The sequence below is a fragment of the Gasterosteus aculeatus genome, chromosome 12 (genome assembly GCF_964276395.1).
Source record: "Gasterosteus aculeatus chromosome 12, fGasAcu3.hap1.1, whole genome shotgun sequence".
NCBI lineage: Eukaryota > Metazoa > Chordata > Actinopteri > Perciformes > Gasterosteidae > Gasterosteus > Gasterosteus aculeatus.
This window is the reverse complement of record NC_135700.1, coordinates 12,151,989-12,176,437: the sequence shown is the minus strand read 5'-3', so window position 1 is coordinate 12,176,437 and position 24,449 is coordinate 12,151,989. Positions and strand designations below refer to the sequence as shown.

The 24,449-nt window shown below is 43.5% G+C and overlaps 1 protein-coding gene across 13 annotated transcripts in view; it reads left to right on the top strand.

Annotated features, from left to right (window-relative positions):
* LOC120831055 (uncharacterized) overlaps window positions 1–24,449 on the top strand; it is a 50,502-nt gene that overhangs the window by 21,894 nt on the left and 4,159 nt on the right. For 2 of the 13 annotated variants that reach the window (XM_078084810.1, XM_078084800.1), the window contains exons 5-17: window positions 233–304; window positions 3,377–3,450; window positions 3,533–3,615; window positions 4,087–4,122; window positions 8,451–8,543; window positions 9,455–9,564; window positions 10,390–10,482; window positions 10,598–10,697; window positions 11,217–11,269; window positions 14,944–15,047; window positions 15,627–15,709; window positions 16,011–16,111; window positions 20,268–20,867. In XM_078084810.1, coding sequence (XP_077940936.1) covers window positions 233–304; window positions 3,377–3,450; window positions 3,533–3,548 — 162 coding nt within the window. In that variant the 3' untranslated portion in view covers window positions 3,549–3,615; window positions 4,087–4,122; window positions 8,451–8,543; ... (6 more) ...; window positions 16,011–16,111; window positions 20,268–20,867. Of the gene's footprint in view, window positions 1–232; window positions 305–3,376; window positions 3,451–3,532; window positions 3,964–4,086; window positions 4,123–8,450; window positions 8,544–9,454; window positions 9,565–10,389; window positions 10,483–10,597; window positions 10,698–11,216; window positions 11,351–14,943; window positions 15,048–15,626; window positions 15,710–16,010; window positions 16,112–20,267; window positions 20,868–21,782; window positions 22,413–24,449 lie in introns of those variants that run through there. The other 11 variants (XM_078084811.1, XM_078084803.1, XM_078084804.1 and 8 more) reach the window with 11 other exon arrangements.

Here is a 24,449-nt window from a genome sequence, read left to right as displayed (position 1 = left end):
GTAAATAACATAGATGGTCGGGGTTCTTTACTTTAAAGGCCTCCAAAGATATTTTGGTTCTGTTGGCGACTGTTAGTCGCTCAATATGGTATAAAATGTTACTGTTAATACATGCTCATGTACTTTAATATATATTTATGGTAGTCCCATAGTTCCCAGAAAAAAAGAAGTAATGATTAAAGTGCATTTAGATGCTTCTTTTATTTACAATGTTTTATGTCCACTCTCACAGGGGACACGGAGTATATGGAAGCCAGCAACGCAACCTGTACAAGTGGAAGAGCTCCTCAGTGCGCCACATAAGGTAAAGCAACCAGAAGTGTGTTCTAGTCCATCTGGCTCATGACTGTGTCCAACCCTTTCCATTAAAGCAAGATAGAGTGATACATAAAAAAGGAGGTTCTGTTTTAATTAGCATAAATATTCATGTAATGGCCATGAAGCCGACCCGCATTCCATTTCAAGCTCTTAATGTTAATGCATATTTTAATACATTATCATTGCCACCATCATAATTCTTATTATGATAACTGTAATTATTAGATTTATGCCCAAATTAGGATTTTGTTCCCTGAGGGCGCATGTTTTCCCTGTGTGTGATGCCACCAGTCCTTCTCCTCCAAAATACTGAGCAGACACTGATAAGGATAAACACACAAACACCCCAGTGTGTCTGCTGCTGTGCCTGTAAAACACTCCATCTGAATTGCACATCCGCCTTGCTACCGAGCTTGTCATAAGCTGTATTAAGAAAAATAGTCACACGCTTTGACATAAATTGGAAAATGACATTTAGAAAATGGGTGCTGCTGTGGAAATTAGAGATATTAAAATTATAAATCAGTGTCTAGAAGTGCAGGAGGGTGTGTTGGTTCTACGTTACTCATTTTTTGTCTGCCTCCCTCTCTATGTTCATCTCTCCATTCTTTTTCTTTCTCTCAAGCACTTTGTTTTTTGTGCTTTCAGGCAGTTTTTTTTCAGTCCATAATAAGTGGTTTCAAATGCAGCCACACACACACGTCTGCCCCACAGGGACAATCCCATCTTCTCATCCGGCAGTAAAAGTAGAGGGAATGGTGTTTGTGTGTCTGCTGCAGCTGTATCTCGTCAGCTTATTGCCAGTGTCTTTTGCTGTCACCTGCTAATGGCTCATCTGTGAGGTGTTATATGTATTATGCAAAAGTAAGGTGTGCTGACACCTTTAAAAACAGGCATCTGTAATCCTCTGTACGCCTCGCCTCTGCTCCCTCTTTCCTGTCTGAGTGCTGATCAGGAAGAGGTGAAGAGGCAGAACGATAAACCGATTTCTGAGCTACAGGTGCACAGACACAGGCCGAAGACATTTCTGCAGGATATGAGGCAAGAGCTCCAAAGAGAGGTCGTTGGCCTTCCTTTTGACCAAAGGCTCATGCACATACAGTATATGTGACTACTCGTATATCCACACAACCCATTTTCACTGGAAAGGGAAGGGTTTGCCATTACATACAAGTGTACCTTTGGCTTTAGTTCATCCTTTCTTTTGATTGAGCTCAAAGAAGAAAGCAAAAAGAGGCTGGCAGATCTTTGGAAATTCATGCCTTGAACTGTTGACCTCCTCCTTTTGAGAGAAAACAAAAGTCCCTGCCTCAAGAGCAGTTGTACCTATGCCACACATTCTGCACACAAGACGTGGATCAGCTCTTTTCATTTGTGACGCAGGGAGGAAAAACATTCAATATTTGAGTCCTTGAAGGTTAAATGTAAGATTTATATATGCCTTTGTATTTTTTAGACCGAGGTGAAATTATACACTGGAGCAACAATGTCTTCTTTCTGTCACCTATCACCTGAAGATGGATCTCGGATATCTGTGTGATAAGAGAGCTGCGGGATTAAAATGGAGGTTGAGAAGCTGTCAGGCCATCCAGAAAGTGGGTCCGCAGGAGGAGAAAGCCTTCGGCTGGTGATCTATTATCAATGCGGGACTAAGTAAGAGACAGAGATGAAGATAGGGAGAGGAATCGAAAAGGAGACAGCAGGAGTAGGGCGGGACCTCCATTCCGAATGAGGTGGCCTCGTCTACTGCAGTAGTGATGGGTGGGCTCGGGGTGACGGCAGTCGTGGCAACTTACCATTCAGTCACCCCCTCATCACATCGGATCACAGGGTTCTAATTAACTTCAGCGCCGCAATCAGCATAACCACAGAGGAAATTAGGTTTTTTCATGGCGTTCAAAAGCGAGGCGTTAAAATGCATATTAGCCCTGTGTTTTTAATTAACATTTTGTGCTTAGGAAGCATGTTAACAGTATCCCATAATGAGCTTTGTAGAAAACAAGCAGCACAGAGGACAAAGGGCAACTTCCCACTGTGTTTGCAGATGTGTGCAGTCCTTCCTTCTAATACAATGAGGTTAGAAATTGTCTACCCTTGTTTCTAGTGACATTTATTTATGAGGGTGTTAAATTGGGAAATGGAGATCTGTCTAGATTTGGACTTAGTTTACTGTGCGCATTCAGTGTTTGTCAGAGAGCTTCCAAAAAAAAGACCTTTCTGCTGCTGTCGGTCTCGATTGATGCCTCATGCTATTATCGTAGGCTCCACCTGTTCTTATCACCGCACCTGGTTATGACGTCTATACATTTTGTGTCTTCTCTGTGCAGCACAAATGCATTGGATCGTTTCATACGCTGCTGTTTAGATTCACTGGGGAATTCCCTCACGAAAACAAAACCTTTTCCAACTGCGCATGGAACCGTTAATGTTAGTAATCGCCACCGTGTGTCGTAAGAGTCTCAAACCTTTCAACATGATAAATACGCTTGTCACCATGCCTCCTGCAAGACTTAAAAATGTACATGTGTTTCTTTTCCTAGCACCAGGTATGTATTTTTGTATGAGTTGCTGAATTTTGGAGATCCTGTCAATGACTGCCAGCGCTTTGCTCATTTATTTATTCCCTTTTGCATCTGAATGGTCAGTAATTTGTTTTTCACGGTGTCCTTGTGTGTTATAAATGGGATAGGCCTGTCACTTCAATGCTAGGAGGATGTTTTGAGTTCAAGCGATTTTTATTTATTTCATTTTTGGTTCGAGCAGAGCAGTGAATAATGCATCTCAACAGGCTATATGTACTGTTTTTATCATTAGCATGCAGCCTGAGTTATCTGTAGAATTCTTATGAGTACCGGCAAATGTTTGTGATGTTATTTATTTATGTTGCTCCTTTCAATTATTCATTTGTTTATTTATTCATGGAAGAACTAACTGAAATTGGAAAATTCATTTTTGCTGAAGGGCACTTGGCCCCACTCTATCCTCTCCCTACAAAAAGGGAGCGGAGGGGGTTTCACATCAGGCTTGTTAGTAATTGCTTTATATGGTGTTTCCTCAGACTCACCAGAGAACGTCATTCAAATCCAAAGAGATGGGTCAGCAGACAGAAGAGCCAGACTGGAAGAGAAACAAGTGAGTAGAAGCTAGGAGGTGGAAAGCGCATGTGAGAGAAAGTAGTGATAAAACTAATTCTGTTTTCTTTTTCTTTTTTGAGAACTTACTGGGGTTAAGCTAAGACAACATGCAGTGATAGATGAGGAAACACGATTTTCCAAACACCTCGACGGGACTCCACAGGTTGGAATGCAGGCAGAGGTTCACACAGAGAACGGACATTATAAGCTGCGGTTGCCTTGGGTTGTATTCACACCTTGACGCTCCCCCGGCCTCTCCATGTTATTGTGTGCTCACTGTGTTTTCTTTAATTATGTAGTGCGAGAGTTGGTTCAATTTCACACTTCCACAAACATGCAACTAAGGCGTCCTGATAAGTGCGATTCACTGAACTTTAAACGTGTGTGTAGTGTGTGTGGGAAAGCATGCATGTGTGTTTTGTGTCTCTGTGTCACCAACTGGAGCCGTGTTTCAGTAACTGCTCACGGACATAGAATCCCATTTAGCATTAAATGTAAAAAAAAACCCGATTTGTGTCACTGGTTATTTTAATATTGTTGTGTCCTTTTAATCTTTTGTTTGCATGTCTCTCTGTTTGCACGTGTCACTGGCGGTATTGACACCGGACCTGTTGATCCTGGGGTGAAAAATCAGAAGCTTCAGAGGCCGATAACAGCTCCAACACAAAAGGTAATCTCCCACATGCTGACGTAAACGCACGGTAGAAACCTTCAGTACACATGCACCTGCTCATTCATCTCTATCCCGGGTCGTCGGCGAGGCACGTCTGTAAAAAAATATAAATCTCTGAAGTAATTAATGTAGAATTTTATGTGTTTCAGTTTCTTTTGCTGGAAAGGGGTTGCCAGTCGTAACAAAACAGTCCTACCCGATGAGAAGCGGTAACCAAGATCTTGGTCCTCAAAGTAGTTTTCCTCATTTATTGTTGATTATTTTATCTGATCTAATCTTACCACACTCTGCTCTGCAGCTGCCAATCTGCTGTTTGATCCTCTCAGAGAGCTACAATCTCTGTGTCAATGTGAGGTTGTAGGTGGTCAGAAAAAGTATTGCAACTTTTCCCGAAAAGTACCCGAAGGCGTTCAACAAAGTTATGCTTACCTTCAAATACATCTATTCTTCAGGCCTAACCGAAAAATGAGATGTATTCTCTTGAACCCTTTACCTACACAACTAGCAGCCATAAAGCACGATTATCAGTCATGTGGAGTTTCTTGCCACCTGAGAATAATACCAACATTCACTGTCCTTAGCTAAGGTTTGGTGTCTGCTGACTCCTGGGTGAGATATCTGTCTCTAGCTGCTAAATGCTCTGTTGTTGTCACTTTGTTGATGACTTTGTCTGGTTGCTGTTCAGTGGCCTTTTAGGTCCTTAGGCCCACTGGTTGCTCTTTTGGTTTTCACATACCTGTAGTAGTATGATCCATACAGACTAAGAAACCTTTGTGCCCTGAGTCGAATGAATTCTATTCAACATGCGACAGAAGCGAGCCTCACAAGGGTGGTCACGCATGTCACGCTTCCTCAAGGTGTCAATTTGTATCATTACATTACAGCAAGCTTTTCTTGGCATGGCTCATTTGTTATAATCTTGTTTTTGCACCTTCATAATATAGTTTTTTTTTTAATTAGCTGAGATTGATTAAATTGCATTGATTCTGTATCCTTATTAAATTCTCTCCCCTCCCTCCACATTCCCCTTTCCTTCCTTATTTGTCATAATTACCGTGTGCCTTTGGAGGAGGCACCACAGCGTTACACATTTTGTAAATCAAGGCAATGGTTAGAATAATTCATTGCAGTTGCTGTCAAAGAGCTGCACATTGACAGGGATTTTATGAGTTTCTGCAGGTATGATTTGATGAGATTTAGATATGTGAAAGCACTGTTGCTGAAAAGACCAGAAAATTAGAAAATGAGCTGAGTCCCGGTTCGGATCAATCCCACAGACGCTGCCCCACCCGTCCGCTCAGCAGTGACCTTGGCTGTTCGGCCCGTAGCATGTGGGCATATGTATGCGGCCGTGCACGCATGCGTGCATTCGTCTGCCTGCTAGTAGAGAATCTCATTCCAAACCTATTGCTCATTTTAATTTTGATTGATGACTCCGTTTATCTTTGGAATAACAATCCTCTAATACCCCCCACCACCTCGTCAACACCCTCTGTTTCACCACACCGTAGACCCTGATTCCTGTCTCCATCACTCCCCCAGTACAGAAATGATATTAGTAACAAAATGAGATTTGAAATCTTGTGTTTGACAAGCAGCTTGATGAAAGGGATTCATAGCTGGGCTTGATCCATGGACATTTTATGCTAATAACACTGCTGGCCAAGCACTCTAGTTGGAAATTAATCAGGGGGCTGGACTAATAGGAGAGGAAAGAGGAGGAGAAGGTGGATTTCTCCATAAACAGCCCCCTCATTCCCTCTCTCCAGCTCTGAATCTCATCAGAAATAGCCATGGGGTGTTGTCTATGTGATGGGGTAGGGAGAGAAATAGGGAGTTAGAAAATTACACTGCTGCTTAGCACTGATTGATGCAGTGATGTATGCAGTAATGTATGCAGCCATGCAGCGAGCTGCCGCATCATGGATTAGACCTCTCCCCTTCTCAAGCTGTCCCCTTACGCATCGGAGAGGAAACACACACATCTTTAGAAACAAAAGCACAAGCACCTCTTTAGTTACGTCTGTAATTATCATATTCATCCTGTACAGCCTTTGGTTGTGTCTTTTCTATATGTGTCACTTTTTGTTGCATGTGTGTGGTAAGGTGTGTATCTAATGGTGATTCACCAGACAGCCCCTGAGCAGATGAGAGTTCTTTTCTCTGTCTCATCACACTGTCTCACACACACACACACACACACACACACACACACACACACAAGCACTCTTTGTCTCCCCTAGTTATTCTCTTTCCCACTAAACCCTGGGAGTCATCATTACGTTGACTTGCTAATGAAGTCGTTATCCGATTTCACTCGTATAATACAACACAATTAGTACAGAGGCCTTAATGATGTTTGCAAGTTAAATGAAAAGAATGAGCTTTTCTTGTCTATTTCTCCGCCTCATTTACTTTCTCTACGCTTGCTGTTTAGTTGGAATAAAGAGAGTGAATTAATCACTGAAGTGTTTTTGTAGGTGTGTTGGTGACTATTTCTCAGCCATGTTACAAGTCATTGTGATTTATTATTTTTACCCTGAGAGACATCTGTTACACCATTCCTTATTTTTGTAATGCATCAACAGCCAGAGGAAAAACAATATTATCCAGTCTGGGATATTGTACTCTGGAGTCTAATAATCTAATATACAACAGAGCTGGCGTCATTAAAGTGCTCGTGGAGCTGTAGGAAGATGGTAGGCACTCATCTGTCTGAATCCCCACCGGTGATCGTGTTCCGTCCCACCACCTGCCCCAGCGCCAATACACACACACCAGAGCAAAACACATACTAGCTTACTAGTTCTGTTACAGTGGTCAGCCCAAGGCAGGGTGGAGGAAGTCCCCACCAACAGGTCCACGATGGCACTGCTCAGCTCCGAAATGGAGGACGCAGAGACTGACCCGGTGGTTTAAACAAAAACCAGTGCTGCAACAAAAAAGTGTATCATCCGTCAGTTTTCAGTCATAGAATCCTTCAGAGGGAGATTCAGGACGGAGATTTGGTGCTATAGAACATCCTTGGACTAAATTGTTTACTTGAAGAAAAGATTTATTCATTCATTTATTTGTTGATAGGTGGCAAGCTGTATTGACGTATGTTCTTGTGAGTACATTTGTATGGAGAGAGAGAAAGAGAGAGAGTTTGTAAACATACAAGACTGTAGAGGGACAACGTGGACATATCATCTCTGAGTACTGATGGACTAAAGTGGAAAGTCTTGCTGAGGAAGAGTTGTGTGTGTGTGTGAGAATTATAAATAATGGGTGTTAGTGGCCAGTGGAGACCAGTAGTGGAGGTGGATGAAGGTCTTATGGGGAGCTCACCTCCATCTGTGATTGAAGTGTGGAGGTGCTGCTCCCGACACGCTTACTTTTACACTCATTTTCTACTCGGCCATAAGTGCAGTAAACAGACACAACAGATCCCCAAGTGCCCTCGCCTGCTCATCCCGCCCCAGCCTCTCTCCCTGTCAGAATCAGAGCATGTCAATCCCTGGATTTCACCTTCTTATGCCAGACCTTGATTAGCAATAGAAAACCTCTTAATCACACGCGCATAATGTATGTCTCATACAAGGTCCTCTGGAGGGTTACACACAGCACAGACATTTAACATGTACATGTACATGTCTTTACTACATATTAAATTGTTTTGCTGCATTTCTCCAGTGTCCTCTTCATCATATATGTATATATAACGGTTTCTACGAAAAAGAGGAGCAGGTGGAGGTTATAGAGTCATCCATGACGCCAACTACGCAGTATGTGTAGTTTTGAAACAAATATTCACACTGACAAATAAGGAAGGAAGGTGGGTGTGTGGGGATGCCAGTTTTTGGACACCTTGTTATGACCATTATTAGTAAATCCCACTTCCTCCCCTCAAACTTCCCCCCTCCAACTCAAATTGAGGACAGAAAGTTAAAACCGACACTTGGAAAACCACTAGTATGTAGCCTTTTATTAACACAAAATAACCAGCAACCTGATGTTGTGCCAAAGAAAGGAGGCAAGTGCCCATCACCTGGCAGGCCCTCGGCATGTAAAGTCTCACCCCACAGCAGTGACTAATTGTTTGTTATGTCAGTGCTTGTCGTGTCCGTTTGCCTTTAATGGAGTGTAGTGTGGTGATCCATCAGGCTGTCGAGCAAGCACCATGTCAGTTGAAGTGGCTGTGTGTCAGTGGGGCGAGCGTGCCGTGCAAATGTGATTTACTGCCCTGCTTGTTACACCGCACTGTGCCTTGCCTCTTACCCGCGCAACGCAGCCCGGCTCCTGTCCTCCACTCGTCTCCCCTTTACTCTTCTTTCTTTTCCCAGATTGATTACCGGCACAACTGGCTCACGCGTCACTCGCCATCTTCTGGCAACCTTCTACTGGTCAGCGCACCTCATTTGGCTATTTATTCATCTGTAAGTAGCTTTGAAATATAGATTTGTCTTGATGGGTGTCAACATCGGAGCTGTGGAAGCGGAGTTCAGTGACACCTTGTTAGGTTAATGGTGGGAATTTGCCCTCATATTGTACTTGAAGCTAAAACCGTTTTTCTTGCAGTGTTTGGTTTGTGCCGAGAGATAGAAAAGGTAAAAGAAGTAATTGAAGATGGCCTTACCCCTCTAAACCACATGTCCTAAATGTGAATGTTGAGGTGTTTCAGACTGAGAAGAATCCTTAACGGTAACATGATGTGTGACCTGTCGTCAACACGCACGCACATGTTTCACTCTATTCTCAGGCGAGGTCTCAGAGGTAATCAGGTGGCAACCACTCAGTGCGATATGCTGTTTAATTGAATAGTTAACACATCAGAGGCTGGCATGTGCAGATTGAAGGTGACACCTGTCAGAAAGCTGTTCTCTCCCGACCCAGGAAATGCCCCGCTCGGCCCGATACAAATGTCATCTCTGTGAAAATACCAAATTAGAGGGAGGCAGACGAGTTTGTGCAGAGCAGCAGGTTCAGATAGCTTCGGGGTGAAGGAAGGCTGGCGTTTCTCTGCGCTGTCCTTCAAGAGGATTCCTTAGGCACCGGGCACCTATCCTCACTTCACCTCAGGCCATCTACCATCTATATGTCTGCGCGCGTGCGTGCGTGCGTGCGTGCGTGCGTGCGTGTGTGTGCATTCACACCTCGGCAGGCTGTGTGCCCAAGGCATCCAGCAGTTGAGCATGCATTGTGAAAAAGTGTGTCAACTAAGTAAAGGTGTCCAGACTTGACCAAGACTGGTAGACTTACATTTGCATGAATAAAAAAAGAATGATTTTTGAATGAGAATGCTCTCTACGTATTGGAAAATTTGACTGTCCAGATGAATCTGCTGCAGGCGGAGGTCCTCACAGGAGCCAGCAGCACATAACAGCTCGAGACCAGAGGGTCACCAAACGGGACCAACACCTCAAGGCTGCTCATAGCTAAACCACTGAAAGGAAGCAGGTACCAGCTGGGACATGTATCCATGTTACCCTTCACATTAAAACCGAACACCTTACATACATACATGATATATTTAGCACGTCAGCAGGGCAGAAATGTGTGGACTAGATAGATATCTGTAGGAAACACAGGATGCTCTGTAGAGAGTCACAGCAGCATACACACACGCTCAAGCACTAAGACCACTGCAAAGACTACAAAACACTGAGGTTGGTTTCTCTACCTTACTGAGAAAGTGCTGTCATATAGTTCTCATAATTGCTGTGGTCCAAGACATTGCGCAAGACAGTGGATTGTGGGTCCAGCTGATCAGTGGATTACTTGCGGGGAGCATCACACTCCATCCCTTTGATATACTGCTACAGTCATTCTTCATTGTCAAATGGGGCTCAAATGTCTAGAATAACGTCTTGAACTAGGAGGGAAAGTTCTCAAACAACAGCTCTGCTGTCAGCTTCATATCAGTTTTTGTTTTTAAGAAGATGCTATTGAAATTATAATGAAGAAATAAAAAATACATTAAAAAAAGTGATTGAAAGTGAATGAATCTGGGTGACAGGCATAAAGGAGTGAAAGTGAAAGGCTTTTTGCAAATCAAAATAGTCTTACACGTTTCAGCTAGAGAAAAGATTTGTTGAAAAAAATATGGTACCAAGAAAGTAGGTGTGCCTGGCTGAAGTAGACCAAATATAAGCCTTTTCACACATCCACTCAAAGCCGTTGAAAGAGACAAATGTGTTCAAAGGATGTGTGTTTGTGTAACAGTTTACATACATTTGCTCCTGTGTATGTTTCATTTTAGATGTGTGTTTTTTGTGTATGTAGCGGTGCAGCAGGAGCGGACTTTGTCAGCAGCTCTGCACCAGCGGAGGTGGTGAAGACTGAGCTTCTCCAGAGCAGTGACCCCACAACAACTAAGTATACTATATTCCCAATAATGAAATATTTGCATCCCTCGGAGCTGGTACGATAGGAGTTATCATAAAGAAATCAATTGACTGTTAGCGCTCTAAAAAAATTGTCTTGCTCACAGGCACAAATACACAAGGACTCTTAATGCCCCGTTCCTCTCACTCCGCACCATCCGTCTGGGCTGCGTGTGGGCCGGGAGCTCAATAAGCAGATCATTACAGGTTGGTGCCCTTGTGTGAAATCAGATGTTTAACTGGCCATCTGAGTGTTTGACATGAGCATCTTAACCAGCACATTGCCACAGGTCTGATGTTCACTCAGCCACCAGGGCCGCTGTGAGTGCGCCCGCCACCTGCCAATAGGCATTAGGGAGGATTTAGTAATTAAGTGATAGGCTGAGGACTAAATTGGGTGTTTGCGGGCTGGCGAGCCACCCTAAGGTCCCTACAGCCATGCAGATAGGGGATTCTAATTGCCGGGAATATTGATCAGCCTGGCGAGGGGGTGCACAGGGAATTCACAAGCCATCGATTAGCTGTTACTGCCCCTCACTTGTCAATGGAAGAGGGAGGTGAGCATTGGAAAGGCTTCAGGCTTTTGCCACATTATCCAGCACCCCCCACCAGCTCCTGACAGGCCTACACAGTCAGTATCAATGACACAGCAGGATGTGATGAAAGTACTCTCTGAACTTCTCTGTAGCTCCTCCATATCTTTAAACCGCCATCATTCTCTTTCAGGCAGTCCATAGGTGAAACTGTGAGCAGGAGAAGGGCCTGCTGTAACTCTACAAGTGAGGAAGTGCTTTCTTTCCTCCCAAAGTCTCACTTCCACCCTAATTAATGTTGGATGGAGAGGGGGGTATTGAGAGGGGGTATTGCGATTGTCTGCCATCTAATATTTAATTTATTGCTTCACCTTGGTTTGGCATCGTACTCAAAGGGGCCTTTGAAAATAACCTATAGGCTATTTGCATGGATGCTCTTTGCATCAACAAGACATGGTTTGTGTTATTCATTATGTTTGTATAGTTGACTCAGTTTACTTTTCTCTGCCTTCTCAGCTGGTGTTTCATATCCTCGCCGACGTGAATTGCACAAGCAGAGAAAAGGCTTTGTGCACAGCAGTGTCTAACTTGAGTCATTTAGAGCCCATTACAAAAGATCAATATATTGATTGAAGCAAGTGTCCCAGTGTACTGCTCTGTAAACACATGGTCGTTCTGTCTTGCATGTTTTATCTGCCTGAATCTTATCGGGTTTAAATCTTTTCATCTTTAATTCACTTAATCCTGGCACTATCGGCTTTTGAGCCAGAGCTTCTACTCCCTCTACCCGGGTTTGTTTGCCTAATTCTTGACAACAAAACGGAATATAACAACAATATAAAAGACATAATGCTAATAATATTTTTCACACATGTTTAAAGGCTCTGCAGATATGTTTGATAGTGCCATCCTTAAACTATAAATGCTCACGGTTTTGCAAGCTCCTTTCTACTTTGAATAGGAACTTTCCACAAATGGCGAAGTCTGTTCTGCGTTTAAGAGCAAACTGAAGACTGCCTCTTGTACCATAAAACAATCCAATTAGCAGAAGAAACCAGAAGATTGGAAGCAGATTGACTGGTGCATACAGCCATGTCCAAATATAATTACAAAAACAATCTTAAACTTTTAGCATGTACCCCCAACGGATTTTAACTGGAATTACAAAGCTTCTGTTGAAACACCGTCTGACAAAAAGTCATAGTATGGTGCGTCATACATTATGGTGTCATGTCCCTCGCTGCTTTAAGGTTTTTCTTTTATGTTCGTGCATAGTTGTTTTTTTTCTTACTCCCATTTGCTCTCGTTTCACTCACTTCACCATTATGTGCCCCTCCAGATTAGTTTGAGTTGTACAAATAAGTTATCAAAAAAGTGTTATTATAGTACCACAAAACTCCTACAAAGTCTTATTATTGTATAGTACGAAAAGTTATTAGACGAGTGTCAAAAAGGTCATTAAAAAGGACTAGCAGTGTAAAATATGTAAAAGTAGAAAAAACATTCTAGCTTAATAGGAAATGGAAATAGGAAATAATGTGTTAGCTGATTTGTTGATATTTAGTAGGATAAGAATCGGGATTTTACATTTTTTTCCCATTTAAGAGTCATGATTTCCAAGGTCATCTTGTTGTCACTGAAGCGGGATTGTTTCCCTATGCTTCTCTTTTGATTGAAGCTTCGCTATAACATTTATACGCCACTCAGCGTCACCCTCCAGCCATGCCCACAAATTGAATTAGTTTCAGTTGGAATTTGTGTTTCAAATCCAGTAATTATTTTGGAACCCCAGCGGACGCCAAGAGAAATGAGTCAGATCTTCACAAGTCATGAAATTTGACGATATATGAATTTACACCAACCAAAGGGACACAAGCCTGAAGCACAGCAATTTACCAAGCATTCATCTGTCAGCAAATTAAATTACACCACATGTGAAATCTTTCAGAAAGTTTCATAAATCTGATGAAAAAGTTTCTCTCCCAATTACCATGTGAAATTAATCTCCTTAATCCCAATTTGATCTCTTTCATGCGTATAGGGGGTATCTTTCATCTGCCCACCTATGTGCTTCAAATCTCTTCCACAGAATTAAGAGAGAACTTGGTCCTCCGTGAAACAACACACATAAAACTCTGTGTAGATAAACAAATGGGATAAGAAACATTAAAAAATAAAGATCAATTTGCCAAATGATGGAAGAATGGCAGGAGATGCCTTAGCACCAAAACACATGATGAGTCTAAAGACCATTTGCAGACATTGTGAGCAGCGAATTCCGAAAATGCACTCTTTGTTGCCCAAAACTGTTCCCAGCATTCGAGTAGACCGGACAGTAGTTGATTCAGATCAGACCGACACAGAAGTCCTCCCCTCTGACCCGGCTATGACCCAAAAGCCCTGAGCAACGCTATGATGTAATGCGCTACAACACATATGTCGAACTCAGGGCGTCTAGTGCGGCCCGCCTGACTTTGCTATTGTGAGAAATACAGAAAGATCTCCACACATGCGCGGTCGCTTCTGACAGAGGAGAGGCTCGTCGTGTCTCCTTATTGATTGGTTTTGCACGTCTCATCTCCTTTCTTAACAGTGGGTATTAGTTCAAGATAGCCAGAGCGATGTTCTTTATACCCTATTCTGGTTCTTTGACTCGACCACTCAGCCTTTTTCTCAGAAAGAATCACAACCTCCGAGGTCACAGTTTACTAATTCTACACAAGTTCAGATTCTAATGTGAGGAAAAGGGGAGATGTTGATTTGCACTCTCTCTGTATTCCTAAAGCTGATTAGATATTAAAAAAAAGTATATTTCTTCATTAAAGGCCTGGATTTTCATTAGGATTTAATGCTTTTTAGCTTATTAGCAACACCCAGACCTCAATAATTTAACATTGTATAGGTATTTTTCTTAGTTGTATATTTGTTTTGGTGTGGCGCTCCAGGTGTACACATTGTTTCTGGCTCCTTGCTCTACTGTGCCATTATTCTAATTGATGTGTGTGACTGTACATGCATGATTGCATACATGTGTATGTCTGTGTATGTATGTTTGTGTGTGTGTGTACTAACTCCTGAGCCAAAAGCACATCTGTGGCTCATCTCTGCAGCCTGGCGTCAGCCTCCTTAAGTGCTGTCAATGTCACATGGTAACAGCAGCACAGCAATCTCTTAATTGGTTTAGGAAAAGCATCCTTGTCATTTTGCGGTCAGTAAACTCTGCTGAAGAAAATGAAGTCCGAGCTGCTGCCGCCATCTCCTCAACCCCCACACAGCCGGCCCAACAAAAAAACAATCATTATGTGCCGTGTATATTTGTGCGTTCGCTGTCTGTTTTCACTTTATGCTTTCAGAAATAATTGCTGCTGGTTGTGCGGCTGCATTAGAGAGGGGCCATTAATGATTCTCACTGGCGGCGAGAAAACACTGCTTTGTAAAGGGCGGGTTTTCTAGAACTAAACGCGTGTGTATTTGTGCCTGAATGTGTTTGTGTTTGGTAATGTATTTTTAGTCGCGTCCTCATTTTGTTGTGCAGTACATATGCAGCCTATCACAAATACGCCAGCAGTGAGTGCAGAAATGTGTGTATCTCTAAATCTCTTTACTAAATGCGTGCATGTGCGTGTGTGTGTGTGTGTGTGTGTGTGTGTGTGTTAAATGTATGTGCATAGCGGTCCTTTTTGCACGGATTAGCCGGTGAATCCTGCAAGAGGGTGATCAGACTGGGAGCACACCAGGGTTGCTCTGCGATCACAAAAGGATTATAAGGGATGTGGAGCCGCGGTGCATTCCAGGGCCGCCTCCAGTCAGGCTCATCTCCGCCACGCTCCCCTCACACACACCACTTTAATTGCCTTTGCTTCTTTCATTACTTTTATTGCCTCTCCTCTGCATTGCGGGCTCCCTGGGCTTGTGGAAAGGTCACTGTGACGGGGGTGATGGTGGTGTGCTCATAGCCGTGGTCTCCCTGACTAGCAGGAAATGGCTGTGGGGCCGATGCTGGAGGAATGAGACACACAGCGAGGTAGGAACCGAGAGGCGAGTTTTAATCTTAAAGACAAATTCATCTTTTCAAAATGTCGGTAAAATAAGACACCAGAATTTTTGAAAGCCGCCAAACTCGTCATTCTCATCTCGTCGTGCCTCACTGGGAGGGATACAGATAATCGATCTTCACTATGACTATCTATTGAGGGTGATGTGAAGTTAGGTGAATGCATAATCGTTGCATAAGAAAAAAGCGCTTTTATTACATGACAGATTGTGGGCCTAGCATTAGTGATATCCAGACATGGAACAGTGAAGAGTTGGCAGCGCTTGGATGAGGGACATGTTGCCGTATTATCGCATCATCTGTGCACAAAGGGCAGTAGTAGTGTTAGCAGCATCCAATAACAGTTTGCATTGTGGTAAAATGTGTTACCTTCCTAATAAATACATATAGAGATTCCATCATACTTACTATATGTTGGATGACTTTTTACTTCATGATTGAGTTTGTAAAAACAGAATGACATTATGTCGTATATATGGGATATTCAAAATATAACCATTTCTCATATCTGCATTTTACTCACTCTGTCTTCCTTTGACTCTGTCGCAGTCCCAGGTGCAGGTTTTGTGTTCGGTTCCAAGGCTCTTGTGTCTACAAGATGCTCTCCTCTGTCAACCAGTTGTTCTTTAAACGTAAGTAAGGCCTTAATACACACGTTATTACTGCTGATGTCTCGGCACCAAAATAATTGGTTTCTTTTCCAACAAAAGCTAACACACATTTTATCATATCCCTACATTGCTGCAGGCAAGCAACTGAAAAACTGGCACCTAAAACAAAGAGCAAAGGACAAATATCAAACATCTCTGCCAAAAAACTAAGTGGACAGAGGAGTTATATTTGGGAGCTTTACTCTGAATTACATTGCAAGTTTTGTTTGTGAACATGTCTTTGTGTGTGTGTGTGTGTGTGTGTGTGTGTGTGTGTGTACAGGCACACAGGAATCCATCTGGAGGAGGGAGACTCGGCAAATTGAGGTCAGGAGACTTAAAGCTGAGCTTGATGACTGTAGGATTGAAGAGGAGGAGGTTCAGGTTTGTACACAATGAAGTCACTGAGCAAATCTAGAAACTATTGTTGTGCGCTGTCCAATTTTTACATTTGGTTAATACAGAGTATGACACCTTTACAGCTTTTCCATTTACTGATACAATGCATCTACAGGTGCTTTTGTAGAGGTCATCCGCTTGCTTTATTAACTCGAGGTCATCACTATCACTGTCAACCACAATCATATGTCATGCTGGGTGGTCAGTGTTGCAACCGATCGGAAGCTTCAAACCAGAGTTGGTCAAATTAAAGCAATACTTTTAATCCTCCACTCTCCATATTTTTCTTTAAAGTTGATGCTAGATGCAGATTTTGCAGATTAATTTGACCTTTTATACAAAAGTTGCTGCGACTGTTGCTTTCCTTGTCAGGCCTCTAAGGCCAAGTGCACAATTCTTTGTGAAATAGGTCCATTTGTTCCAAAAACAAAAATCTCCAGCCGATTCCTACCATGAACAAAAATGGATGCATCCTTTAACCTTTAAGTTATTTAGTGCAACATGGAAGTCTGTGATCTGAGCCGGAAGGTTTAGCGACTTTGTCATTGATCGTTCTTCTGTGTCACTATCTAACTAAACTAAACTATCGTGGTCCTGGCAAGGACTACTTCTCCTCCAAAAGAAGCAGCAAATCTGTACGAGCTCTGTGCCTTCATGTCCTCTGCCATTGCTGTGGCCGACTCCAGAGACAGTGTCAGTGACAAAGCAGTGAGCGTTCAGACGGAGCAGAAGTGTTTCTTGAGTGGCTCGTCTGAAACACGGGTCAATACAAACACTCACCAGCACATCACAGACAGTATCACTGAAAAGCAAAGCTGCTGCAGAACTCCCAGGATTTTATCGGCTGTCGTGTTGATTTAGCTTGTTCGGGGATTAGCATAGGCCTCAGTGTGTTTGTGTGACTAATAGTCTTGTGTTTTCTGGCTGTGAAATCGGCATCCTGAGAGCCCTGAACAGCCTGCACATGGTTGTTTGAAGTCTGCCGCACCCCCCCCCCCCCCCCCCCCCCCACCCCGTGGGGTCCGGCCTCTGGTTGCTGCTGTTAATACAGCACCAGCACACATTGTGTCTCTATCTCACAAAGCAGAATTTCTCCTTTACCGACAGCCACGTTTAGCCCTCCTCTCCTCCTGCACCCAGGATGACCTCCACTGCTATCCATCATCCCCACCTGTGCGGCCCAGCCCCGACTGATGGCAAAATCTTGTTAACACATTTGTGCGATTAGCTGGGAGCTGTTGAGGCCGGCACAGGGAGGTGGTGATCAGGAGATGGTACCGTAGGGGTCCCTCCGCTCTAGCTTAACCTTTCATCCAACTGACCCAAGGGGCATCTCTCCTCTGACCAGGCGGACAATGTCCAAGCTGGACACAAGACACTTAACATGTCACTCAAGCATCACCACGGAAAGTTTTTGTTCAGTATATTTAGTTTCGTGCAGTTTGAGCAAAGGTTATTTGTTAGTGGAATCGTGTCCCACAGCAAAGTCGCGTGATTTGTCTCAGCCAATAGCACCTTGCCTTAAAGTAAGCCAGATTTGTGTTACCTGCCACATATTTCTCTCCAATATCCTCTCAGATTGAAAGCAGAGAAATGGGGCTGATTGAACGGATAGGGGTTGGTGGTGGAAGGACGGAGCGAGCGCGAGGGCCAGTGGAAAAAGATGTGAACCCAATCTGCTATGTGTGTACTGTACTGATTAGGGGCTTGTGCTGGGAAGAGCCTTTTTATCCCCTCATTCCTTCTGTTTACTTTGAACCCCACCACCCTTCTCAACCCAGGCATCACTGCAACCAGAGGGCCCTCCTCGCTCTTCTATTCTTAGCGTAGCCACATCACCTGCAGCACTGGAGGCACAAGTGCTCCTTTGTATGCCAAACTAGTCCAACCGAAAAGATGACGGCTTAACAAGGGCCTTAAGAGGTTTGGTGGTCCATTAGGGAAAGTGGAATAAGCAGTGTGGTTGCAAATAAGAGGAGATATGTGACATTTCTCAGTATTTGCTGGATCTATGGTGTTCCGACAGCGCTTTGTATGTGTTTGTATTCAAAGAGACCAGTTGTGAGCCGATGCAGACTCAGCCCATTAAGGGCAGCCGGGTGACTTGCCGGAGCAACATGCAGCTAATGTTTTGGGCTGCTGGAACGCCTGCAGGGAGCCAGAAGTACAGAAGTGGGCTGAAAGCAAAACAGATGTCCAGGGAATAATAATAAATAGATAAATAAGAGGATGGAATGGCATGAGAGAAGCTATGGAAATAGCACGTCTATTCTCAAGCAGCAGGTTTGTTTATTTATGGCGTCTGAAGGCCCGGTCATGATGCCGATTGGGGGCCGGGGGACCACAAGCGCAGGCTTTCCCTCTCAGAGCTCAGCTCCCTAGCTTTCATTAAGTGTCATTACCAGTACTTTGAGAGAGCTGGCCGGGCTGAGACCTGACATCCCCCCTGCAGATAGTTGGCCTTGCATATGGATGGATTTCTGATCCCTCTTATCCACCACTGAGGAGGGGGAATTAGGCAAGCGAGAAGGAGAGCGGGCGAGCGAGGGGGGGTGCTTAAAGGATGCATCCATATCTGACTTAAATGCCAAACATGGAGCTATTACTTCAATTGAGGGACAGTGTTCATGCTTGGTTTGTTTTCATATGTCACTCAGGTTATCAACATTGTGAGTGTTTCTCTTGAACATTTGCCTTTTTATGAACGGGTCATGCACACCCATGACTATACGACCGAATACATTTCACGCTCCCGTGCAGGACTGTGTTGGGCCACTTTTAAAACAAACTGCACTGTCATTTTAACATGTGCATCTTTGAACAGCATGGTGTTCATTAGCAAATTGGTCTTCCTGTTGTGCTGAAGGGAATGAAATATTCATTTTGTATGCTTTTCTGAGCAGAAGTTATCTAGATTCAGAGTAAATGGTACTCTGGATTAGATTTTCACAGCAGATTGCTGTTATTAAGGGGAAAAAGCCAACCCATTTGAGCAGTCATCTTCCAGGGAGGCAATCTATTTCTCTTTCACGCGGTAAGAGTGCTGGACCAGGCTCTTAATGCACTGAAGCAAAAGTGCTTCAGTCCGCAACCTTTCACGCCTTCAGCTCTCCTTTATGTGATTGAATAGTTAATAACTATGAGTCGTCTTTGAAAGCTCTGGGCCCGTCGGCCCGTCTGAGGCACTTTTCTGCTTTTTGTCTGTTTGGCTGATGTACCTGCCCATTGCCCCGTCTGTCTGCACGTCTTGCTCCAGACGCCAGGTCGACTGTCCACCTCCTCTCCACCAATCCCCTCTTAATTCTGTCTTTTTCTCGCCTAACTTGCCACTTGGTTGTCTGGCTTAGTCTGAACATCAACACTTTGAGGGCTTGGGGGATCAGCTTTTCATGTCTTATTTCCTCTTTCCCATACACATTCACAAACAGACACACACACACACACACACACGCTCACACAGCTCATTAGACCATCCCGAGCTCATAGCTCCGGCAGAATGTGACCCGGCCTAATTGTGTACCATGCTCATTTGTTTTCCCTGCATGATGTGACGATTGCTTATTTATTCTCCTCAAGGCTCCCATCTCACATTAAAATGATTGACTCATTTCATTCACTGCACATTTTCAAGCTTTATTTGATAAGCTCATTTCCCTTGGCGTTCATATAGCTCCTTTTCCATTGCTTAAAAGTTATTATGTTGCAGAGGCACATTATTATTCATACTCTGGATTGTTTCTTTTGGCTAATTATCTGTGTTAGAAAACACTTTTTTTGCGAGTCTGTTTATTCCGGTGGAATTGAGCAGCACAAAAGGGCAGACATTACCGATGCTGTTGGAATTGCTGAAAAGCCAATTGTGTACACAAAGCTGGCAGACGCAGTCAACAAGAAGCTTAAGAGGGATTGGGACACCGGAAGCTCGGACAGAATAAACAGAAAAAAATGTGCATTCCGTTGGAATTTACATCTGGCTTGAGACCTTTTACAAATAAAAAGCCATCAATATTGTAAAAAATGTTTTCACACAGCAAAGGGCATAACTATTACATGCATATGGGGGATTTGGGGCAGCATTGTCATGCGATGGTTTTGGCCATTTTTATTTGGCCAGCTGACAGTCGACGTTTTCACCCCTCAGCTACAGCAGCTAACCTGCTCCGTGCCCCGGTTCAGACGGCACAAGAAGTCCATGTGATTGGCTGATGGCACCAACAACGTACGTGTGAGGCGTCATCACACTGGGTATTGAAATACTGCGATGAATAGGAAATGTTTCTGGTTGATTGGAGAACTTTGAGAACTAGACTTGTTTGATTTACGAGGACACTAGAGAGTATTGCACTTCCATAAAGTTGCAGGACTGAGCAAAGAAAAACGCATCTTTTAGTCCCTAAGCTCCAAAAACACTGAATCCTACTTTTCGCATTATGCAGCGACAGCATCTTTTATTAAACGACTGATGATCAGATGATCAGATTTGGATGCTACTTTGATAAAGCAGAACCCACCTTTCAATTCCCAGGAACAGATATATTTGCTTTATTAATGATAAGCACCTAGAAAGGATGATTTATTACAACCCAACACGTTTTCAGGTCTGTATTCTTACTTCACTATTTGTACAGGTTTTTTTCTTTTGTTTAGCAGGGGTCTTTATTTAACAGATATTTTTTTGTTATGAGCTTTTTTGGCCATATGTGAATTGTACTATAAAACTTGAACTACTTGTAATCAAAAATGTTTCTGCATCATATTTAACTCTACCATATCTATGTAAAACGCTTTCAGGAATAATTCAATTCCGTACCTCTTTATCTTTCAGTAATCACATCAGAGCTTTGATTTCACCAGTTTTTAGCACATGCAAGTGGAATACAGGAGAGTTCAAATGAATTTTGATCGATTTCTAGTGACTAAGCTTCTGTATGATGATTTCACAACAAAGGAAAAGATGAGTGCTTTTGAATGTGTTTTGAGTCACAGAGCAACTGTTCCTAGAGCCACAGACCCCACAAGCCACTGCAGCCAAATCTTAATGAGTACGGGCAGATGGACAAGAAACTGCAGCCAAATACAAAAAATAATAAAGGCATCTAAACCCTAACAAGCCTCCCTTTGTTCTTCCACTCCACCCACCACAAGTTGTCTGTGTGAACGCAGGCATTGTTGCTGCTTTGAGGGCAGCTCTGAGAGTTCCATGCCCATCGGCCTTCAATCACATGGGATGTCTAAGTTTGACAGTATAAAGTCTTTCTTCTAGAACAAAATAGGACCCCTAAGCAATAGTGGATGAGCTGTTAGTAACCGTGCAGTCCGTAGGGAGGAAGACCAAGCATACTGGTACAGTATACACAAAGGGTTGGTTAGGGATAAGACAATGGACCAGTTAAAGCATTATTGCGTGCTTCAACAAATTTCTAGGATTTACTGACAGAAGGAAAAAACGCGTCGGTTCCGTTTGGTGGAATTCCATTTGAGTTAATACAGACTGAAAGCAAAGTTCACGAAAACCAGTTTGTAATTTTGAGAAGAATATTAGCGCTTTAAACAAGAAATATTGAAAGTGATAAATGTTAGAGCAGTTTCGCTTGTTCTTGGAGCGTCCTGTGATCCCGTGTATTTGGTTCTGCCGTTGTTTGGTTTGACTTTTCAGAAGGCGTCATTGAGGACATAACATCTGCTCGACACAAAAAGTGTCCCCCCCATCCACGGGATCACGGCGCGTAAGGATTGATTCAAGCCTCACAGGAAGAAGAAGACGCCGCCGTTTTCTGCCCCGGCCGGATCAATAGGCGACATTCTTTCCAGTATAGCAGTCAATAAGCCACACTTAAGGTGTCTGAGGAAACTAAAGAGAACCAATAATTGTTATTAATGCGTCGGGCGTCCCCCAAGCGTTGCATTTAGAGGCAGTCACCATCTAAAAGACATTCAGCCTCATAATCCTCCCGGGCTCCAGTGACCCGTGAATACTCAAAGAATGGTGACCAATTAAAGAGAATCATTTGTTTAAAAAATGCCAGACATGCCTGTAGAGTTGACATTCAGGAGGATTTTTAGCCACTCTAATGGTGTGACTGCTTGCTTTGGAGTAAATTAATGTTGGATGGATTAGCGTGATATTTTATGCAGACATGTTTGATAGCTCCTATTAAGACTGAGCCAATAGTGTTGGTTGTGACTTATTATTGGCATTACATGTAATTTAAAATAAAATGGTGGCACGTGACACAAAAACATTTCCACAGCAGATAGGATTATAATAAAAACGTAAAAATGTTAATTGTTGCGTTTGCTTTTGATTAAAAAATACACATGTTGATTGATTCAGCATAATCTACTATACTGACTTTTTTATTTTAACATTTATCCTCTTTGTTTATTTTAGTTTTAAAATGTTGCAGGAAGACAATCACACATTGTATACAAAGCCACGCTATCAGCACGCGCTGTTATTACGTGAAGTACAGCCAACAACAAGCACGTACGCTGCTTCCATCATAACCCACATGTGGGCTCTGAGGCGGTGAAGGGGAGGGACCACAGAAGACGGCGAGTGTGGGAGTGTAACATTCAGAATTCAATCAAGTGAAGGCCATCTCCAGCGGGGTAACGAGGAGCGCAGGGTAGTACGGGGGGGGGGGGACTGAGCTGAAGTTTCCACCGGCCCTGCTGTGCTCCTGATGCAGCCTTGGATGTAATTGGGTCCCAGAAGGATGTTCATTACGGGCGGGGTGAGGCCACAAAACGTCTCATTCTTTGCTCAGCGCCTCCGTCCGAGCACCATTATGGGACAAGAGTTAATTAAAAGAGCAGTTGATGCCTTTGTTTTTCTCGTCCATCTCACTCCGGCTCTTATTGAGTTTGTAATGACAGCAGAGCTCGTCCCCGTCTCCCACCAGACGTCCCAACGAGGGGGAGAATCAGAGGGAGGCCACGCTGGGGGCAGTTAAAGCGAGGGACCGCTCATCTCAACGAATCTCGCAGTGGTCAACAAAGAACATTTGCTCTAATCCCTCCATCAAATCTCTGGGCGGCGATGGTCCGTCGTGGCGGGAGAGCTGTACTTTATTCGGGGTGTGGTTGAAGAGCTAATTTAAGAGGCGGGGCTTACAACCCTAATCCCGTGACTCCCATCTCCGCCGCTTTGGAGGCCATTTCATTTCTCTCCATCATTACAGGGACAATCCCTGGGAAGCTTTAGTAAAGGTGACTGCTGACACTGTCATTCGCAAAGGACTATTTCAAAATGTCAGCCTATAGCTGAGATTTGTCTCATTAAAGTTGGCGGAGTCCATTATGTCCCTTCCCTCCTCCGCCTGCCACACTCAATCAAGAGGACTTGGGAGGATTGAGGGAGTGAGGGGCCGCTCATCATCGTGAATATTAGCATGAGGGTTACAGTGAGACAGACGATTATTGACCAACAAAAAAAGCAGGGAAAAAAACTTTTGAGTTGTTGCACGCTACAGTAAGACTATAATCTTTTTTTGTTTTTTTTCCCCCCCTCCAAAATGCCAGCTCGTAGGAGCGGTATCAGCCAAGAGACATCAAGAAATGTCAAGCTAACCGTGATGAAGGCACTGGAACACCATGCAAGCTTTTGTTCAGCAGTCTTCTGACCTGGAGATTTACATGAAGCTTCAATAAAGCCAAACAGAAGATCCGCCCACATGTAGCCCGGCTCTTCATCTAAAGCACATCAACGTCTTCACAGCTGAGGGGTTTCAAAGCCCAGGGATCACTCATGTAGATATGTGACATCTGTGGGTGCGAGTGTCGGAGGGAGGGGGGGAGGGACAGACCCGGGCTTTTTGTTTCTCTCTGATCAGCTTCTCTCGCCTCAGCTCGCAAATGGGAGCAGACAACGAAAAACACCCATTCTGGGGTTTTTTCATTACGTCCGTTCCAGTTGTGCAGCTCGCAGGCGGCGTTTGAGTCGTTTGATTTGTATATTTACATTTTTAGGCTACAAAAGGCCCATGACCTCGCTGACCTCGAGCTAGTTGTGAGAATAAGTGAATCCGATGAACAAGTCGGTTTCCCAAACAAGTATATAATACTATAATGTGCACGGTTTGTTGATTTAATAAAAATAAAGTAATATTCAACTTTTCTATCAATTGTTTTAGTCGAGAAGAAAAGAAAAAAAGATATTTTAGTAAATGACAATTTACAAATATTGAGCTGAGGTAGATGCATTTCATCTGCCACCATTTTGATAAGTATTTTAATTTGATTTGGGGATGGGGCTTGTTGTCTAACATGACAAGTCGGTTGAGGACGTTACCGTGGACTATTCAACGATTGGCACAAGGTG